At 43.5% G+C, this 17,872-nt stretch overlaps 1 protein-coding gene across 9 annotated transcripts in view; it reads right to left on the bottom strand.

Moving 5' to 3' along the window:
* Positions 1 to 1,072: 1,072 nt before the first annotated feature.
* ADHFE1 (alcohol dehydrogenase iron containing 1) overlaps positions 1,073 to 17,872 on the bottom strand; it is a 72,376-nt gene continuing 55,576 nt past the window's right edge. For all 9 annotated transcript variants that reach the window (XM_073583903.1, XM_073583907.1, XM_073583905.1 and 6 more), the window contains 3 exons: positions 10,217 to 10,313; positions 5,589 to 5,746; positions 1,073 to 2,472 (listed from right to left, as the gene is read on the bottom strand). In XM_073583903.1, coding sequence (XP_073440004.1) covers positions 2,389 to 2,472; positions 5,589 to 5,746; positions 10,217 to 10,313 — 339 coding nt within the window. In that variant the 3' untranslated portion in view covers positions 1,073 to 2,388. The remainder of the gene's footprint in view (positions 2,473 to 5,588; positions 5,747 to 10,216; positions 10,314 to 17,872) is intronic.

Raw genomic sequence — 17,872 nt, forward strand, 5'->3', positions numbered from 1 at the left:
CACCCCGGGGAGGAGGGGTGGTCCGGTCCGATGGGTGTCGCAGGTCCGGGTCAGGCGCCTCCCATCTTCTTGCGACGTCGTCCTCCAGTTTGCTTCATCGCTCCCCAGCATCGCGCTCCTGCGCAGGCGTACTTCTGTGCCCTGTTGAGGGCAGAGCAAAGTACTGCTTTGCGCAGGCGCTGGGCCTCTCTGACCTTTACCGGCGCCTGCACACTGCAGTACATAGGCCGGTTTCACATTAGCGCTTTTTAAGCGCACGCACGGCCGGGGGTAGCTCCGCCCCCGAGCCGGCTCTCTGCCCGGCGTGCCCGCCCCTTGCTTGTAGCGCCGCCTCCTAGCGGACAGCGGCGCCTGCGATCGGCGCACCCTATCTTTAGCATAGGGTGCGCAGATCGTGCGCAGGCCGTGCGCTAGTTGCGCTTTGACCTGCGCTGCACACTTTTGACGGTGCGCCGTGCGCGCCAAAATCAGAAAAGTTTGATTTTGGCGCGCACGGCGCACCGTCAAAAGTGCGCAGCGCAGGTCAAAGCGCAACTAGCGCACGGCCTGCGCACGATCTGCGCACCCTATGCTAAAGATAGGGTGCGCCGATCGCAGGCGCCGCTGTGCGATAGGAGGCGGCGCTACAAGCAAGGGGCGGGCACGCCGGGCAGAGAGCCGGCTCGGGGGTGGAGCTACCCCCGGCCGTGCGTGCGCTTAAAAAGCGCTAATGTGAAACCGGCCTTACTCTGCCCTCAACAGGGCAGAGAAGTATGCCTGCGCAGAAGTGTGATGCCGGAAGCGAGGAAGCAAGCAGGAGGGCATCGTCCCAAGAAGATGGGAGGAGCTGGACCCGGACTTACGACACCCATCGGACCAGACCGCATCGGACCACCCCCCCCCCGGGTGAGTATAATAAATCTTATTTTTCTTATCTTTCAGGTCGGACCGGGGGTTTATCTACAGCATTGTAGAATACTGTAGATAAGCCCTGAACAGCGGTGGCTGCATCTTATTGCGGCCAAAACAGGTTACAGGTTTCTTTTAACAGGAGAGTGTAAATAAGGTTGAAAGAAAGAAAATTCTTAAAGTCTACATTTTAAAGAAACATTTATTGTAATGTACAGTACAAGGAATAGATACAACTTTAATGGAAAATTGCCGCTATGTTGTTGCTATATTGTACCGTACCTGCCATTCGTTAATCAATTTTCCCCATTAAAAAAGACAATGGATGAGTTTAGTCATTTTATAACAACTTTTGCAATTTGAATTCAGAATACTCAAATATATACCCAACTGGTATATCCGATATGGCACATTGTAGGTTAAATATTCACAGCTTTGAAATGTGGGATACCAGTGAAATTATCAACACTCCAAAATAGAAATCTATTAGCATGGTATCAAAAGGATTCCTTGTGTTTTTATAAACAAAGCTTTTTGACACAGCAGCATTTCATCTACAGTACACTTAAAGTGAACCTGTCATGTAAAAAAAACGCTACTAATGTGCAGATATGGGTTCAATCTGCAGGTTAATAGCATTCTGAAGGTGCCAGGTGCCTGCACTAACAGCCCCACTACCGGGAGGAAATGTTCTTTATTCCTCCAGGCAGCCTCGGACTTTCAGTCATAGGGGTGCGACTCGTGCGTTTTCAGTCACCGTGCCCTCAGCACTGACTGACAGTCGGCTTAACATTAGAGCTGGATGTCAGTCAGTGCTGTGGGGAGGTTACACCCACCGCTCACTGTATACTGAGAAGTGAATGAAGCTGCGACGGTGACACCCACATGTCTGAAAACCTGGAGGAATAAAGATCATTTCCTCCCAGCACGAGGCTGTCAGTGAGGGCACCGAAGCAATAAAACTGCAGATTAACCCCATACCTGTTTTTCACATCACAGGTTCCCTTTAATATACCTATTGTAACACGTCTTTCACACTAATTCACGTCTATGAGATCAAGGACTAAAGCGCAGGATGACATATGAATATAAGAATGAATGCCGATATATAATTCTACATCTGATTTGCCAGCTGTCTAGAAATTCCTGCACAGCCCATAATAATAAAATAATCAACTGATCTGTCCATTATTTTTTTTAAAGCTGGAAAAGCTTGAACTGGTTATTATTCAAAGTAAATGCGGCTAATTTTTTCACATCAGTATTCCAATCTGTAGCTACTTATCTGTATGACTTTTCATATTTTTCCACTGTGTTCAGAAAAAGAGAAAAACTGAAGTCGGTAACCCTGCTCTATATACGTACATACTCTATACTATGTCTCCAGCATGGTCATAGTACCTATGCCGAGGTCACAGACTATTCTTATTAATATTCTCTTTGTAAGAGACATCATTTACTACCCAGAGAGCCTCCTCCATCCAGCATGTGAACTCCAATTCAATAAAGTTTCATTGATGCTTCGAACAACTTTGACAGGTCTTCTTCAGAGTGAAGTCTTGGGGACAACTTTGTAACTCGCTCCTAAAATGTAGAAAAAAAATAACAGGTACTGAAAATTATCACAAAATAATAATGATCCTGTAATTATACGACTGTATTTTGTGTTCACAAAGTAAAAATGAGTCTCCACATTTTACAAGTCTACCTGGTAACCATCAGCAAGTAGGTGCTGCTGATGGATCCTATTACAGTCTTCAGTTTATCCTAATTTCTGGCTGATACTAGGTGAACATGCACATTTTTTAGTCTACTCTATTGCCCCCACAGCACATTAATAGACTATGCCTTGCCTGCCATCTGAAAGGCTAAACATGAAGAATTTGGGATCTACTTATAGATATTACACTGGGCCCTCACCTAACATGTGCCATCAATAATAATGGTGTCCACTTTTGAGGTTTGCAGACCCTTTTGGGCCATCTTTGCACCCCATGATGTGGGGCCGTATGGTTGCGACTGTACTTTCAGCTTGCAGTGATGTGCTGTATGTCACCTTGTGGTTTTGTGAGCTGTTTCCCCCTGAGGTTTATATTCTTTAAAAATAAATTTGCTTATTAAATTTGCATTTTTTTTTTTTAAATTCTGGAGTAAAACGTTTTATAGTCTATGCACCTGGCATTGCGGCAGACCCAGGCACTGTACAACCGGACGCGGAGTGACGATTACAATCTGTGCTGCTGTTTGGTCACAATACAACATGCAATGACTTTTTTTATTTTCTTGCAGATTCTTGAAAGAAAATTCTCTATAAACAAAATTGGAAACACAGTGGACCAGTATGGGCCAATAGAAGGGTATGGGTGCCACATTACTGGTTTGTACAAGGCACAAAGGTAATAAATACCTGGGAATTAAAGATCTTTGAATTTTAGCAATAATAAGCCAATTTGACCCCCTATGCTCTTGTACCTAAGAATGTTTTAAAAATATCAATTTTGAATAAAATTTTACCTCTGGTTTGTGCAGTTTATAAAAATAAAATTTTAAAGAAATGAACTAATTAAAATGAAAACATTCTTCAAATTCAGGCAAAATAGAACATAAAAAAGAAATGGAATTTAATTAATTATTTCCCTGAATAAGCTAACCGAGATTTATTAGCCTATGAATCCTCAAATTGAGCCTGGAGAGTACATCTATCCCTTTACACTATGGGTATGCTGAGCTATAGGCATTAACCGTTGCATCTTTCTATGGAACATGCATACGCACGGGTCTTTGGGAACAATCACTACATGTATGATATGAGCACTTGCACTTTGCACTAATGTAACTTGCTTCTGATGCATTCTTGCTTTTCCTGTGTTTGATACTGGATATTGATGTCTCTCCATTTCCATCTTCCTCCTTATTGGACCACGATATTCTGCATGTTCGGTTATTTTAAACTTACTTCAATAAAAAAAAAAAAATATATTCTCTTCGTGGTTTGTGGCTACTCAATCAATGGCGGGTACACAAGTTTTCAGAAATTTGATTAAAGAAGGTGTCCACTACTTGGACAACTTCTTCTCATACGCCTCGCTTGGCCCCCACAAAATAATCAAGCATACACTCACCTCCCGTGCTGGCGCAGTTCCCGTGGTGTTGGCTTTCAGTTTCCTGTGGCTTTTCTGTGGTGTTGTGACACGTGACACCAGTGCCCAATCAGCTCTAGTATCACTGTCCCTGCCTCCTGTCGAATGGAGCAGGAAGAGGTAGTCTTAAATCAGTGGCAGCCCGGACTTCCTCTTCATGTTCAGTTCATTTGAAGGCGGAGTCAGTGACGCCATCACTGATTGGGTGCCAGCATCACATGTCAAAACACACCATGAAAGGCCTGGGGAGAGTCAGTGCTGACACGGCGATAACGGCGCCGGCACGGGAGGTGAGTATAGGCTTATTTTATCGGGGTCAAACATTTTGAACAAGAAGGAGACAACCCCTTCAATTATTTGTCTGAATAAGCTAAGAGAAATTTATTAACCTAGGAATCCTTGAACTGAGTCTGCTTTCCATACGTTACTGTCTGAAAATGCTAAAAAATCAAGGTGAGCGTGGGCTACAGGGAAGGATACATGTACTGTATTTATGACAAGTGAGGAGTCACTGCTCGGGGGGCTAAAAGGTAGTATGTCAGCATCTAGGCAAATAGTGACAGATGTGAAGTATTATCTAATTTCTTATAAGAAATGCAAATGATCATATATCTACAGCAAACAGGACACAAGACACTGACAGCTGCTTCCTTCTGAAAGACGCACAGAGCTCATCATGTGCGCTCCTCCAACCCTGTAGATTGGTTGAGATGTATGTGTAACGAGGATGAGCCCCCTGCCCTCATTATCCTTCACTCCAGCATACACTTTGTGAGACCACCCAAGTTTACTTTATAGATACAGTCCACTATTGAGTATTACACTTAATACTTGCTTTATTGTTCACACTTCATTGTTGGTTTATAATAGAAAATGAAAAAAACAGATGGAACCATCACATATTGAATATCACCATTGACATCCCATTGTTATTTCTGCTATCTTGACATGGCAAAATAACCACCAAATCTGCCAAAATTGGGCAATGAAGCCTCCAAATAAAGCCTCTGACATACATGTGAACAAAGCCTTAAGCTGGCTATAAACATTAGATAATTATCATTCGGTTGACTGCCAGATCTCTCGACTCCCCAATACACTCAGCTTGTCTGACGCTTAGAGAGCTGCTGTTAGACCCCTTTCAGACTCCTCCGTCCCCCTCCAGACTATTCTGCCAGAGGCTCATCTCTGCGACTAATAAAAGGACAACATCTGTCTGTAGAGAATAGGAAGGTCCCCATACCCATTAGATCATAGCTGACTTTTACGCAATGTATATGGGGGCACGTTTTCACCAGCCCATACTTTATGTTTTTGTATAATTCTTATTAGTGGCCCTGACAAAGCGAGGAACATCCAGATCATGGGACTATCTCTATAAAACAAGTGATAAATAACATGTTCATTACTGCTCTCTTTCATTCACCCTGAATCCAGTCATACAAAGATTTGACAGCTCAGAAGGTTCTGAGGGTTCTGCGTCCTGGTGTCAGAAACTATGGTAACAAGGAGGACAATACATTACAGTTTATAGTACAGTACTACATTTGGAAACTGCACCTGAGGCAAAGTTCCTTTCACTAATGCAGGAATATCAGCCATACTGTAGCCCACAGCTGACAGGCCATCATCTACATTCAGGTCAAAGAGAAACTTCCGTAGTGTGTCTGCCAAGATAAGCCCAGCGTCTTTGACTTTGGCGGTCCGGATGTCAGCGCCTAAATGAAAACAGACAGCTTTAACTGTGGGTTGTTGATGTGTGCAGAAGGCCCTGGATCATACAGAAGGTTCAGAGAGAGCCTTTCCTTGAGTGCATGTGCAGTGGTACATAAACTGGAAATATTACGATCCGTATTAAGTCCGGCATTCAGGGAATACTGCCCTTGAGAAAGCATACACCAAACGCGCGTTGGGGACTCTCCCTGAATTTTGCACAGGGACTTTCTTATCATAGAAGAATAAGGGGAAAATCAAGCTTCACGGGTGCAGTCTTCTTTATTCAGTAAAAAATTTGAAATTGCATTAAAACCATTGCTAAAATAGTAAAAGCATCCTTCAACGCGTTTCCTGCGTCAAGGCACGCTTAAAGGGAATCTGCCACCGCATTTTTGGCCTATAAGCTGCAGCCACCGCCATCAGGGGCTTATCTACAGCATTCTGCAATGCTGTAGATAAGCCGCCGATGTAACCTGAAAGATAAGAAAAGCAAGTTAGATTATACTCACCGGGGGCGGGATCGAGTGCGGTGGGGGTCGCGGTCCGGCGCCTCCCATCTTCTAGTGATGATGTCCTCCTCCTTACTTCTGCCGCGGCTCTTGCGCAGGTGTAATTCTCTACCCTGTTGAGGGCAGAGTAAAGTACTGCAGTGCGCAGGTACCGGGAAAGGTCAGAGAGGTCCGGCGCCTGCCCACTGCAGTACTTAGCTCTGTCCTCAACAGGGCAGATAAAGTACGCCTGCGCAGGAGTCGCTGCAGAAGTAAGAAGGAGGACGTCATCGCTAGAAGATGGGAGGCGCCGGACCGGACCCCCAGGTGAGTATAATCTAACTTGTTTTTCTTATCTTTCAGGTAACATCGGTGGCTTATCTACAGCATTACAGAATGCTGTAGATAAGCCCCTGATGGCCGTGGCCGCAGCTCATAGGCTAAAAATGGGGTGACAGATTCCCTTTAATCATTATTTCTGGCAGAAATGTTTCCTTTCTCCGGACTGCAGTACCAAACATATTGTAGTGAGCTGGATTTTCTATATACTTTCTTATCATGGATAAGCGGTCTATACGATTTACTTTTATGCTTTTTGTTTATTCATTTGGGGCCTTCCCTCTGGGATCTGCATTTATATCATACACTTAGGAAATGTTGAACAATATCAAGTGGAAAACATGTCCAAACAGTTCATGGCCGCTTTTACCACAGATACATATTGATCTTTTCCTCAGTCATTGTCACTTCTTTTACATATCAGGCTTTGTTCACATGGTGCGTTTTTTTTCTGCAGGTAAAATTTGCTCTCCTGGAAGTAAAGAAGCTGCATACAAAAAGTATTTTTTGCTGCGTTATTGTTGTCTCTTGTGCACGCTGATAAAGTTTAGGGCCCCTCAAAAAATCATGATGCAACATCCTTAAGGTTTTTGCACCAAAAACGCAGCAAAACCTGATACCTGTGTTTTTTGCGCTTACTCATTGGTTTCTATGGGTGAAAAAATTGCTCCAAATATGCTGCAAAATGCCGAAAGCAGTGACATGCTGCAGTTTTCCAAATCAGGAAAGAAAAAACCACTGTGTGCATGAGAGATCTGAAATCTCATAGCTTTTGCTGGTGCTGTAAAACGCAGCTTAAAGTTTGCATTAAAAAAAACGCAGCGACAACGGAACGTGTGAACAGAGCCTCATTAGATACATTGCCTTTTGACTGTGTGATCACACAATTTGTGACTTCCTTATTATATGTGACGTATGAACTGTTTTTTATTGTCTGTGACCTGGCTATATTTATGCTGCAAATCCTTGGATTTTCTTGGATCTTTTTATTTTTGGCATACTTCTTAATATTTTTTGATTTCATTGTTATTACTACATATTATATTAATAAAATGTTGTATTTTTGCCAAATGAATGCAGTCCTCCAGCCTGTGTGACACGTGTAGGTCTTATATCGTTGGAGCGCATTCCATACTATCTAACAAGTTAAGGGGATCATGAGGTTTTTTTTACAACATGCTCCTAACCAGGATAATATATTTATGCCCTGTGAGTATAACTATACTTTCTTAATGGTCAGATAGCTTTTTCAATTCATCTTAAGTGAAAAATCAGCATAAGAAAGATGTCCCTGCAGACTATCGTATGTGAGCTGTGCCATCAATATATCAAAAAGCTGCACTAAACGCTTGTAACTAAAGTTATCAACTAGCCAGAAAAAAAAACAGCAAGAATTAAAGGAGTTATCTGGGACTATTTTTCTTTTACTATGGACCTATGAACTACCAGGCAAAGTTGCTACCTACCTTCCTGTTGCGCCATGCACCACTCTGTTGGCGATTCTGTGGCTTATGCTGGCGTCACTTCGACAGAGCGGCAGCTTCTCTTTCACTTGGCCGACATCATGCTGACTGACAGCCAGCTGCAGGGAGTCTGTCAATCGGCATGACGTTAGCAGTCACGCCCCTTCGACAGAGCAGACTGGAAGAGGAAGAGCTGCTCTGTTGACGTGAAGCAGCAGAATCACTAGCAGGAGCGGTCAGTGGTCGCTCTGTGCAGGCGTCATAGGGAAGAAAAATAAATCTTGGTTATACCCTTTAACACTGGCAGCTGGAGGAACTTTTCTGTATAGTAAGACAGAGAGAGAGTGTAAGGGTGTGTGCACACGCTGCGGATTCTGCTGCGGATTTTTCCGCGCGTATTTTGCAAAATCCGCAGGTCCAAAGACCTGTGGTTTATCTGCGGATTAGCCTGCGGTTTGACACCTTTACAATGGAGCAGGTGTGAAACCGCTACGGATTCCGCACAAAGTGACATGCTGTGGCTTTGAAACCGCAGCAAATCTGCGCGGAAAAATCCGCACCGTGTGCACTGCGGTTTTTGTTTTCCATTGAAAATAAAGGTACTGTACAACGCAGCAGAAACTGCTGCAGATCCGCAGGGCCAAATCCGCTGCGGATCCGCAGCAGAATCCGCAGCGTGTGCGCACACCCTAAGATTACTTTCTATTTCCTCTGGATATTTCTTCTTTCTTTTCCAGGAATAGGGAGTGGAAAGAGTTGTGTGACTGTGGGCAAACTTGGGACGTAATTTAAGACAATTAACAAGTGGTGTCAATTCAGACCAAATTTATCAAAAGCCACTTTACTATGAGTAAAGTATAAGGCGGATGAGCCACTTTATGATTTCCGGAGTATGTGGGTCTGCCCCATTATTGGTCCCAGCTGTCATAAATACGAAGTCATGACCATAAACCATATCCAATTATTACACGTTTTAGGATGTGTCGTTTTTTGCCATTTATCTGTAATTTTCAAAAATAAATAAATCATTAAAAAAAAATAATACCACAAAACTAAATTTTAGTTAAAAAAAAAAGTCACCATCATACTTGTGACACTTAAAATACTAAGAAGTTTGCCTTTCAAAAGATGTGCCGCATGCTTCGTAGGGTCTAGCCATGTGCCACATTTCTCATGAGCCATGCAGCATTTTACATTTTTTTCCCATGCACTGCTATAATGACTATCACGTCCTTATGACATTTCATTATTAACGTCTGATTCTCTTCTGCGCCAAATTTCAAAGGATGATAAGTGATTACACAGTGCCACCTAGTGGAATAACAGATATTGAGACCAATAATGACAGGTTGCTCTCACACGCGCTAGGTGCCTAATAGCCAAGAATTGGCAGCTACAAGCACGACCATCAATAATGGAATTATACCGCCATATTAATGACGTTAAGAGCATGGAGCGCCTTACAGCTTTAGGAAATAACTAGCTTGTGCTATCTGATAGAGTATGGGACATTGAAAAGGGGTTATAGTGGACAACACCTTTAAAGTATTGCTGCCAGGAAAGAAAATTAATGATATACTAAGCTCACAAATTCTGGCCTCGTTTCAAGCTACAAGCTTAAAAAAATAAAAAATAAATTTATATATAATTTTTTTTAATCCAGTGAACTTAGGTCAAGCTGGTGTTTTGCCGCTCCGTTTGTCTGTTTCATTTTCTTGGTAACAGACAAATGGAATTAATGTAAAAAATTGACCAGCTGCATAACTAAAAAAAGAGGGGCCCCGTAAATTATTAACGGGCCCCTCAAGGTATCACAATGCGCCAGTTTTCATAATGGACAAAAAAAATGTTCTGCACGGTGCACTTTTTAAAATGGAAACATTAATGAATCCAGAAGGATCCCAATTATGATCAGTGAGGCTCCTCTGCTCCCATGGTCATCAGTTATGCAATGGTATAGGTATAAAAATGATTAATGGCTCTATCACAGTTGCCACAATGATATGAAAGTGGAAGTGAAGTGGATATGAAAGATCGCTTCGTTATTGTACACAATATGTCACACTCAGGCATTTATTTGCCACAAATTTTTAATGAACAACTTGTCAAAAAAGTGAGAAATTTTAAGGGCAAATTAAAATTCACTCAATATTTCTTTAGTGGAAAAGTGAGAAATTCTTACCAAGAATCTCCGCTGCCTCTAGGTGGCGCTCTGGGCACATGGATCCAGTAAATGAAAATACCGCTGGTGATGTGAGTACTACTGAAAGTCCATGAGGCTGCAGAAGACAAATCATTAGTTAAACAAAAATAAAGATTTTTTGGAACTCACCTTAAAATCTATTTCTCTTTAGTCTTCATTGGGGGACACAGAAAACCATAGTATAGTCTGCTGCCACCTGGAGGTTGACACTATTATTACATTCTAAATGAAAATTGTCTGCTGGCCTGAGGCTCCCTCAGTTCAGTGAAAAAGCAGTGGGAGAAACAAAAACATTAAAAGGAAAAAATTGAATTACACCCTGAGAGAAAAATAAGAAATGAATGCCAGACCATGTAAACAGATTTTACGGTGAGTACCAGAAATCGTTATTTCTCGGTCGCTTCACTGGGGGACACAGAGAACCATGGGACGTCCTAAACCTGTCACCTGAGGTGAGAAAAATAAATAGTATACTGTTACTATCAAATTCTGAATTCTTTCTCGAGACACAGTCTGAGCAATTACCGCCTGCAATATCTTCCTCCCAAGACTTGCATCTGCAGAAGCAAAAGTGTGAACCCTGTAAAACTTTGAGAAGGCATGTACAGATGACCAAGTACCTGCCTTACAGAGTTGCAGGACCCACTCCTGGTGATGAACCTCCCAGGAAGCTCCCACCACTTGCGTAGAGTGCGCCTTAACCCTAAAAGGAGGCGCCCTGGCCTTCGCTTTGTAAGCCTGAATGAGCGCCATTCTAATCCAACGGACAATAGTCACCTTAGAGGCGGCAAGGCCCTTTGTGAGGGCATTCTCGTATGACAAAAAAGAAATCAGACCGTCTGAATGGAGTGGTGGTTGAAAAATAGCATGATACAGCCCTGACACACAATTTGTGCAAAGCCTTCTCGATCGGATGAGAAGGTACAGGGCAAAAGGAAGACAAGCTATTGTCCGCGTTAAGGTGAAAAGCCAAGCTCACCAAGCAATCAAGATGGAACAGGTCTCAACACTACCTTGTCCTGGTGCATGATGAGTTACGGAGCGCAACAAGAGAGCGTCTCAAGCTCCGATATCCTCATAATGGATGTCATGGCTATAAGGAAAGCTGCCTTTTAAGCAAGAGGAAGCCCCAAAACTTCTCTGAGGGGCTCAAAAGGCAGAGACTAAAGAGCTTTCAAGACAAGATTAAGGTCCCATAGATCTATCTATATACACCATTATATCCTGATCTTACTTCTGCAGTGGTACAGAATGCCAGTGACTCTTTGTCCGAAGTTTCCAACATCATGTCCGCTTTCTATCTGAAACGCAACCTTTCCAAAACTGAACATCTTCTGCTCCCACCTTCTACTCATCTTTCTAAATCTGACATCTCCCTCTCTGTGGGTGGCACCAGGAGTCATCTGGGTGTTATGTTTGACACCAATCTTTTCTTCACCTCCCATATACAATCTCTTGCCCGCTCTTGCCGCTTAGCCCTAAAGAAATGGAAATAACAAAAACCCTCACTGTCGCCCTGATCCACTCCTGCCTTGACTACTGTAACACTCTATTAATTGACCTCCCCCTCACTTGACTTTTCCCTCTCCACTTCATCCTTAATGCATCAGCCAGGGTCATCTACCTGGCTAATTGGTTCTCGGACGACTCGGCTCTGTGCCAGTCAATGCACTGGCTGCCCTTACATTATAGGATTCAATTTAAACTGCTTGATCTTACCCACAAAGCTCTCCACAGTGCAGCACCCCCGTACATCTCCCACCTCATTTCTGTTTATCCGCCTACCCGCTCATTACGCTCCGCAAGCGAACTTCGACTAACATCCGCACTAATATGTACCTCCCATTCCCGGCTCCATGACTTCTCCAGAGTTGCACAAATCCTCTGGAAAGCTCTACCCCAATAAATTTGGACTAACACAACTTACACAGTTTTAGGTGCTCCCTAAAAACACATCTGTTTAGGGCACTCTATCACTTTCCCTAATCAAAGTCCTTTTGTATATAGGCAATTCTCCACTTCACTGATCATAATCCTCCTTCAAACTCCATTACTCCCAAAAGCACTACAAATACTGGCTGGTGAGCACCTTATGCAGCATTTATCTACCCTCACTTCCTCAAGATGGCTGGACCATTATTGTAAATATGCACCTGTCCTTTGTATCTCCCCCCCCCCACTTCATTGCAAATTGAAAGCTCTTACGGGCAGGGTCATCATTATATATATATATATATATACCAATGGCGCAAAAGCGTGCAACTCCAGGACACAAAGCAGCAAGTATTAAAACAACCCGCCACTCAAATTGTCTCTATGAAAATAATAATAAATAAACCTTATACAAGCTTGCGCTAATAGGGTATGTCCTGATTAGGTAGGAGATATCTTGTGAGGAGGTCTGTTACCTTTACTGAAGCTTAATATGGCGAGCCAGGAGAGACAGAAGTCCAGGTCCTTCCCAGAGATGCTCCCCGGCACAGCGATGTATAGAGTTGCTGGAGCTAAAGGGTGCTACCTCCTAGCATACCGCCGTCCCGGCCGGTGACTGGCGTGCAGCTGGAGGTATGTATCGGCAGGCTGTACAGATACCAGCCGCCGCTACAAAAACATGCCTGCAAGGTCCGAGAACGCTGAAGGACCTTGCGTGACGTCACAGTCACGTGGGAAGTCACGTGACAGGCAGAAAAAACACTATGAAGCGCTGAAGGGGCCAGAATACAATGGTAGATCCAAAGCCGATACATACCTCCAGCTGCGCGCCAGTCACCGGCCGGGATGGTGGTATGCTAGGAGGTAGCATCCTTTAGCTCCAGCAACTCTATACATCGCTGTGCCGGGGAGCATCTCTGGGAAGGACCTGGACTTCTGTCTCTAATGGCTCGCCATATTAAGCTTCAGTAAAGGTAACAGACCTCCTCACAAGATATCTCCTACCTAATCAGGACATACCCTATTAACGCAAGTTTGTATAAGGTTTATTTATCATCATTATCTTTGCATTAATTATTGTATTATAGTTAACTTTGTTATGATTGTTGTATATGAACTGTTGAATTGTAAAGTGCTGCGGAATATGTTGGCGCTATATAAATAAAGATTACTATTATTATTATTACTCCTTTAAGGCATAAAATGCAACGAATGGCCACACAGTTGCTTGTCGCCTCAGCTGAAAACTCTGCCGCATCCAAAGATGCCGTTTCTGCCTGTGCGATCTGATCCACAATCTCCGCTAGTTCAACCTCCTGGGAACCAGCCCGTATACTCAGCTGTAAGTGCTTCACCCAAGCAGTAGCAGCAAAAGCAGGGCAGAGGGCAAAGTCTGTCGCTTCAAACGCAGGCGTAGCCAAGGTCTCTATATGTCTGTCAGCGTGGTCTCTAAGAGCTGCACTCATCACTGTATCATCACTAGACTTAAAAACCAGAACAGCACATGTAATAATAGATAACAGACAGAAAAACTAGGAGAAGGGTAAGAAAGGGGGAGACTGTAGGACCATGTCCAACAGATAGTAGTGTATAGGATACATAGGTGGCCGGTACTTATGCCAGTTGCTCACATCCATGTTTCATGGTCTGCACTCAGAACATACCGTATATACTCGTGAATAAGCCGACCCGTGTATAAGCCGACCCCCCTAATTTTGCCACAAAAAACTGGGAAAACTTATTGACTCGTGTAGAAGCCTAGGGTGGAAAATGCAGCAGCTACTGGTAAATTTCAAAAATAAAAATAAATACCAATAAAAGTAAAATTAATTGAGACATCAGTAGGTTAAATGTTTTTGAATATCCATATTGAATCAGGAGCCCCATATAATGCTCCATACAAAATACACCCCATATAATGCTGCACAAAGGTTAATAATGGCCCCATAAGATGCTCCATATAATAATATGCCCCATAAAATGCTCCATAAAGGTTATGGCCCCATAAGATGCTCCATAGATTATGCCCCCATATGCTGCCCCATAGACACGGCCCCCATATGCTGCCCCATAGACTATGCCCCCATATACTGCCCCATAGAATATGCCCCCACGTGCTGCCCCATGGAATATGCCCCCATATGCTGCTCCATAGATTATGCCCCCATATGCTGCACCATAGAATATGCCCCCATAGAATATGTGCCCATATGCTGCCCCATAGATTATGCCCCCATATGCTGCCCCATAGAATATGCCCCCATATGCTGCTCCATAGATTATGCCCCCATATGCTGCTCCATAGAATATGCCCCCATATGCTGCTCCATAGATTATGCCTCCATATGCTGCCCCATAGAATATGCCCCCATATGCTGCCCTATAGATTATGCCCCCATTTGCTGCTCCATAGAATATGCCCCCATATTCTGCTCCATAGACTATGCCCCATATGCTGCTCCATAGACTATGCCCCCATATGCTGCTCCATAGAATATGCCCCCATATGCTGCTCCATAGATTATGCCCCCAAATGCTGCCCCATAGAATATGCCCCCATATGCTTCCCCATAGAATATGCCCCCATATGCTTCCCCATAGAATATGCCCCCATATGCTAACCCATAGATTATGCCCCCATATGCTAACCCATAGATTATGCCACCATATGCTGCTCCATAGAATATGCCCCCATATGCTGCTCCATAGATTATGCCCCCATATGCTGCTCCATAGATTATGCCCCCATATGCTGCTCCATAGATTATGCCCCATATGCTGCTCCATATATTATGCCCCCATATGCTGCTCCATAGAATATGCCCCCATATGCTGCTCCATAGAATATGCCCCCATATGCTGCTCCATAGATTATGCCCCCATATGCTGCTCCATAGAAAATACCCCATATGCTGCCCCATATATTATGCCCCCATATGCTGCTGCAAAAAAAATGCCATACTCACCTCTCCTGCTCAGGACCCGGCATCTGTGATATTCACCTGTCCGGGGTCCATCGCTGCTCACCACTGTCTGCGCATCCTCTGTCAGTGACTGTTCAGCCAGGAGAGGGCACGGCGCGCACTAGCCACGTCACCGCGCCCCCTGCTGGCTAAACATCATGGACACAGGAAGCAGCAGATGGTGGTGAGCAGCGTGGGAACGAGGACAGGTGAATATCGCTATACTCACCCGTCCTGGAACGTCTCTGCAGCCTCGCTTCTCCACTGTCTCCCTTCCTGCCTTCAGCGGTCACGTGATACGGCTCGTTACCACTCATGAATATGCGCATATTCATGACTTTAATGAGCGGTACCACGTGACCACTGAAGGCAGGAAGGGAGACAGTGGAGAAGCGAGGGGGCTGCAGAGGGTGCCAGGACGGGTGAGTATGATCTGTGACACCCCCGCCCCCCCTGACCCCCAGGTATATGACTCGTGTATAAGCCGAGAGGGGGGGACTTTCAGCCCAAAAAGTATATACGGTAATTCATGGACTGGCCGCGGATCTCTTGATTTGAAATTAGCAGCCTCATATACAGTGTGTACGGAAAGTATTCAGACCCCTTTAAATTTTTCACTCTTTGTTTCATTACAGCCATTTGTTAAATTAAAAAAAGTTCATATTTTTCTCATTAATGTACACTCTGCACCCCATCTTGATGGAAAAAAAACAGAAATGTAAAAATTTTTGCAAATTTATTAAAAAACAAATATCACATGGTCATAAGTATTCAGACCTTTTATTCAGACACTCATATTTAAGTCACATGCTGTTCATTTCCTTGTGATCCTCCTTGAGATGGTTCTACTTCTTCATTGGAGTCCAGCTGTGTTTAATTAAACTGATAGGACTTTATTTGTAAAGGCACACACCTGTCTATATAAGACCTCACAGCTCACAGTGCATGTCAGACCAAATGAGAATCATGAGGTCAAAGGAACTGGCCAAGGAGCTCAGAGACAGAATTGTGGCAAGGCACAGATCTGGCCAAGGTTACAAAAGAATTTCTGCAGTACTTAAGGTTCCTATGAGCCTCCATAATCCTTAAATGGAAGAAGTTTGGGACCACCAGAAGTCTTCCTAGACCTGGCAGTCTAGCCAAACTGAGCTATCGTGGGAGAAGAGCCTTGGTGAGAGAGGTAAAGAAGAACCCCAAGATCACTGTGGCTGAGCTCCACAGATGAAGTAGGGAGATGGGAGAAAGTTCCACGAAGTCAACTATCACTGCAGCCCTCCACCAGTCGGGCTGAGTGGCCCGACGGAAGACTCTCCTCAGTGCCAGACATATGAAAACCTGCATAGAGTTTGCTAAAATACACATGAAGGACTCCCAGACTATGAGAACTAAGACTCTCTGGTTTGATGAGATGAAGATAGAACTTTTTGGTGATAATTATAAGTGGTATGTGTGGAGAAAACCATACACTGCTCATCACCTGCAGGGACAGGATGACTGGTTGCAATTGAAGGAAACATGAATGTGGCCAAGTACAGAGATATCCTGGATGAAAACCTCTTCCAGAGTGCCCTGGATCTCAGACTCACCTTCCAACAAGACAATGGCCCTAAGCACACAGCTAAAATAAGAAAGGAGTGGCTTCAGAACAACTCTGTGACCATTCTTGACTAGCCCAGCCAGAGCCCTGACCTAAACCCAATTGATCATCTGTGGTGAGACCTGAAAATGGCTGTCCACCAACGTTCACCATCCAACCTGACGGAACTGGAGAGGATCTGCAAGGAAGAATGGCAGAGGATCCCCAAAAGTTGTAACTAGTACTAATGGTGGTACCTTTAATTGTAATGCTGTCTGTGGTGGTAATAATGTGACGACTGAAAAGAGTATGCACTGAACAGGAAGCCTAATATCAGATTTCATGTTTGGTATGAAAATGGCAAGATTTGTATACAAATATTTAAATATATATATATATATATATATATATATATATATATATATATATATATATATATATATATATATAGATAGATATAAAAAAAAAATATATATATACATAAAACTTTTATGTACCGGGGCGGCACGGTGGCTCAGTGGGTTCGAATCCCACCAAGGACAACATCTGCAAGGCGTTTGTATGTTCTCCTCGCACTCACATGGGTTTCCTCCCACATTCTAAAGACCTACTGATAGGGAATTTAGATTGTGAGCCCCATCGGGGACAGTGATGATAATGTGTGCAAACTGTAAAGCGCTGCGGAATATGTTAGCGCTATATAAAAATAAAGATTATTAAAATAAAGATTTTAAACAATATGTCATTTTCTGATGACACATTGCCAACAATAAAGTTCTGCTTTATAAAACACAGCCCTATCTTGCAAAGTTTCAGAATTTTATCATCCGGCACAGTATCTTAATGGGAGTGGCACTTATTAGAGAAACCCACTTCTTTCTCTGCCAGAATTAATCAGTCATTATCAAAATGGTCAAATCTGTATTCAGTGAAGACAGACTGTGACATTACTGAAATAGATGACGGATGCTACGGATATAATTCTACGCTAACTGAAGGAGGAGCTAGAAGAGCTCCGCCCTCCTCCCTGCCTATCCACATAGACACATCAGGAGCAGCCGCCATCTCCTCTCAGTAATGTCACAGTCTGTCTGCACTGAATACAGATTTTACTTTAGAAAAGGGAATTTTGATAATAACTGAACAATTTTGCCAAAGATAGAA

The sequence above is a fragment of the Dendrobates tinctorius genome, unplaced genomic scaffold (genome assembly GCF_039654945.1).
Source record: "Dendrobates tinctorius isolate UK_male_01 unplaced genomic scaffold, ASM3965494v1 ptg000082l, whole genome shotgun sequence".
Taxonomy (NCBI): Eukaryota; Metazoa; Chordata; class Amphibia; order Anura; family Dendrobatidae; genus Dendrobates; species Dendrobates tinctorius.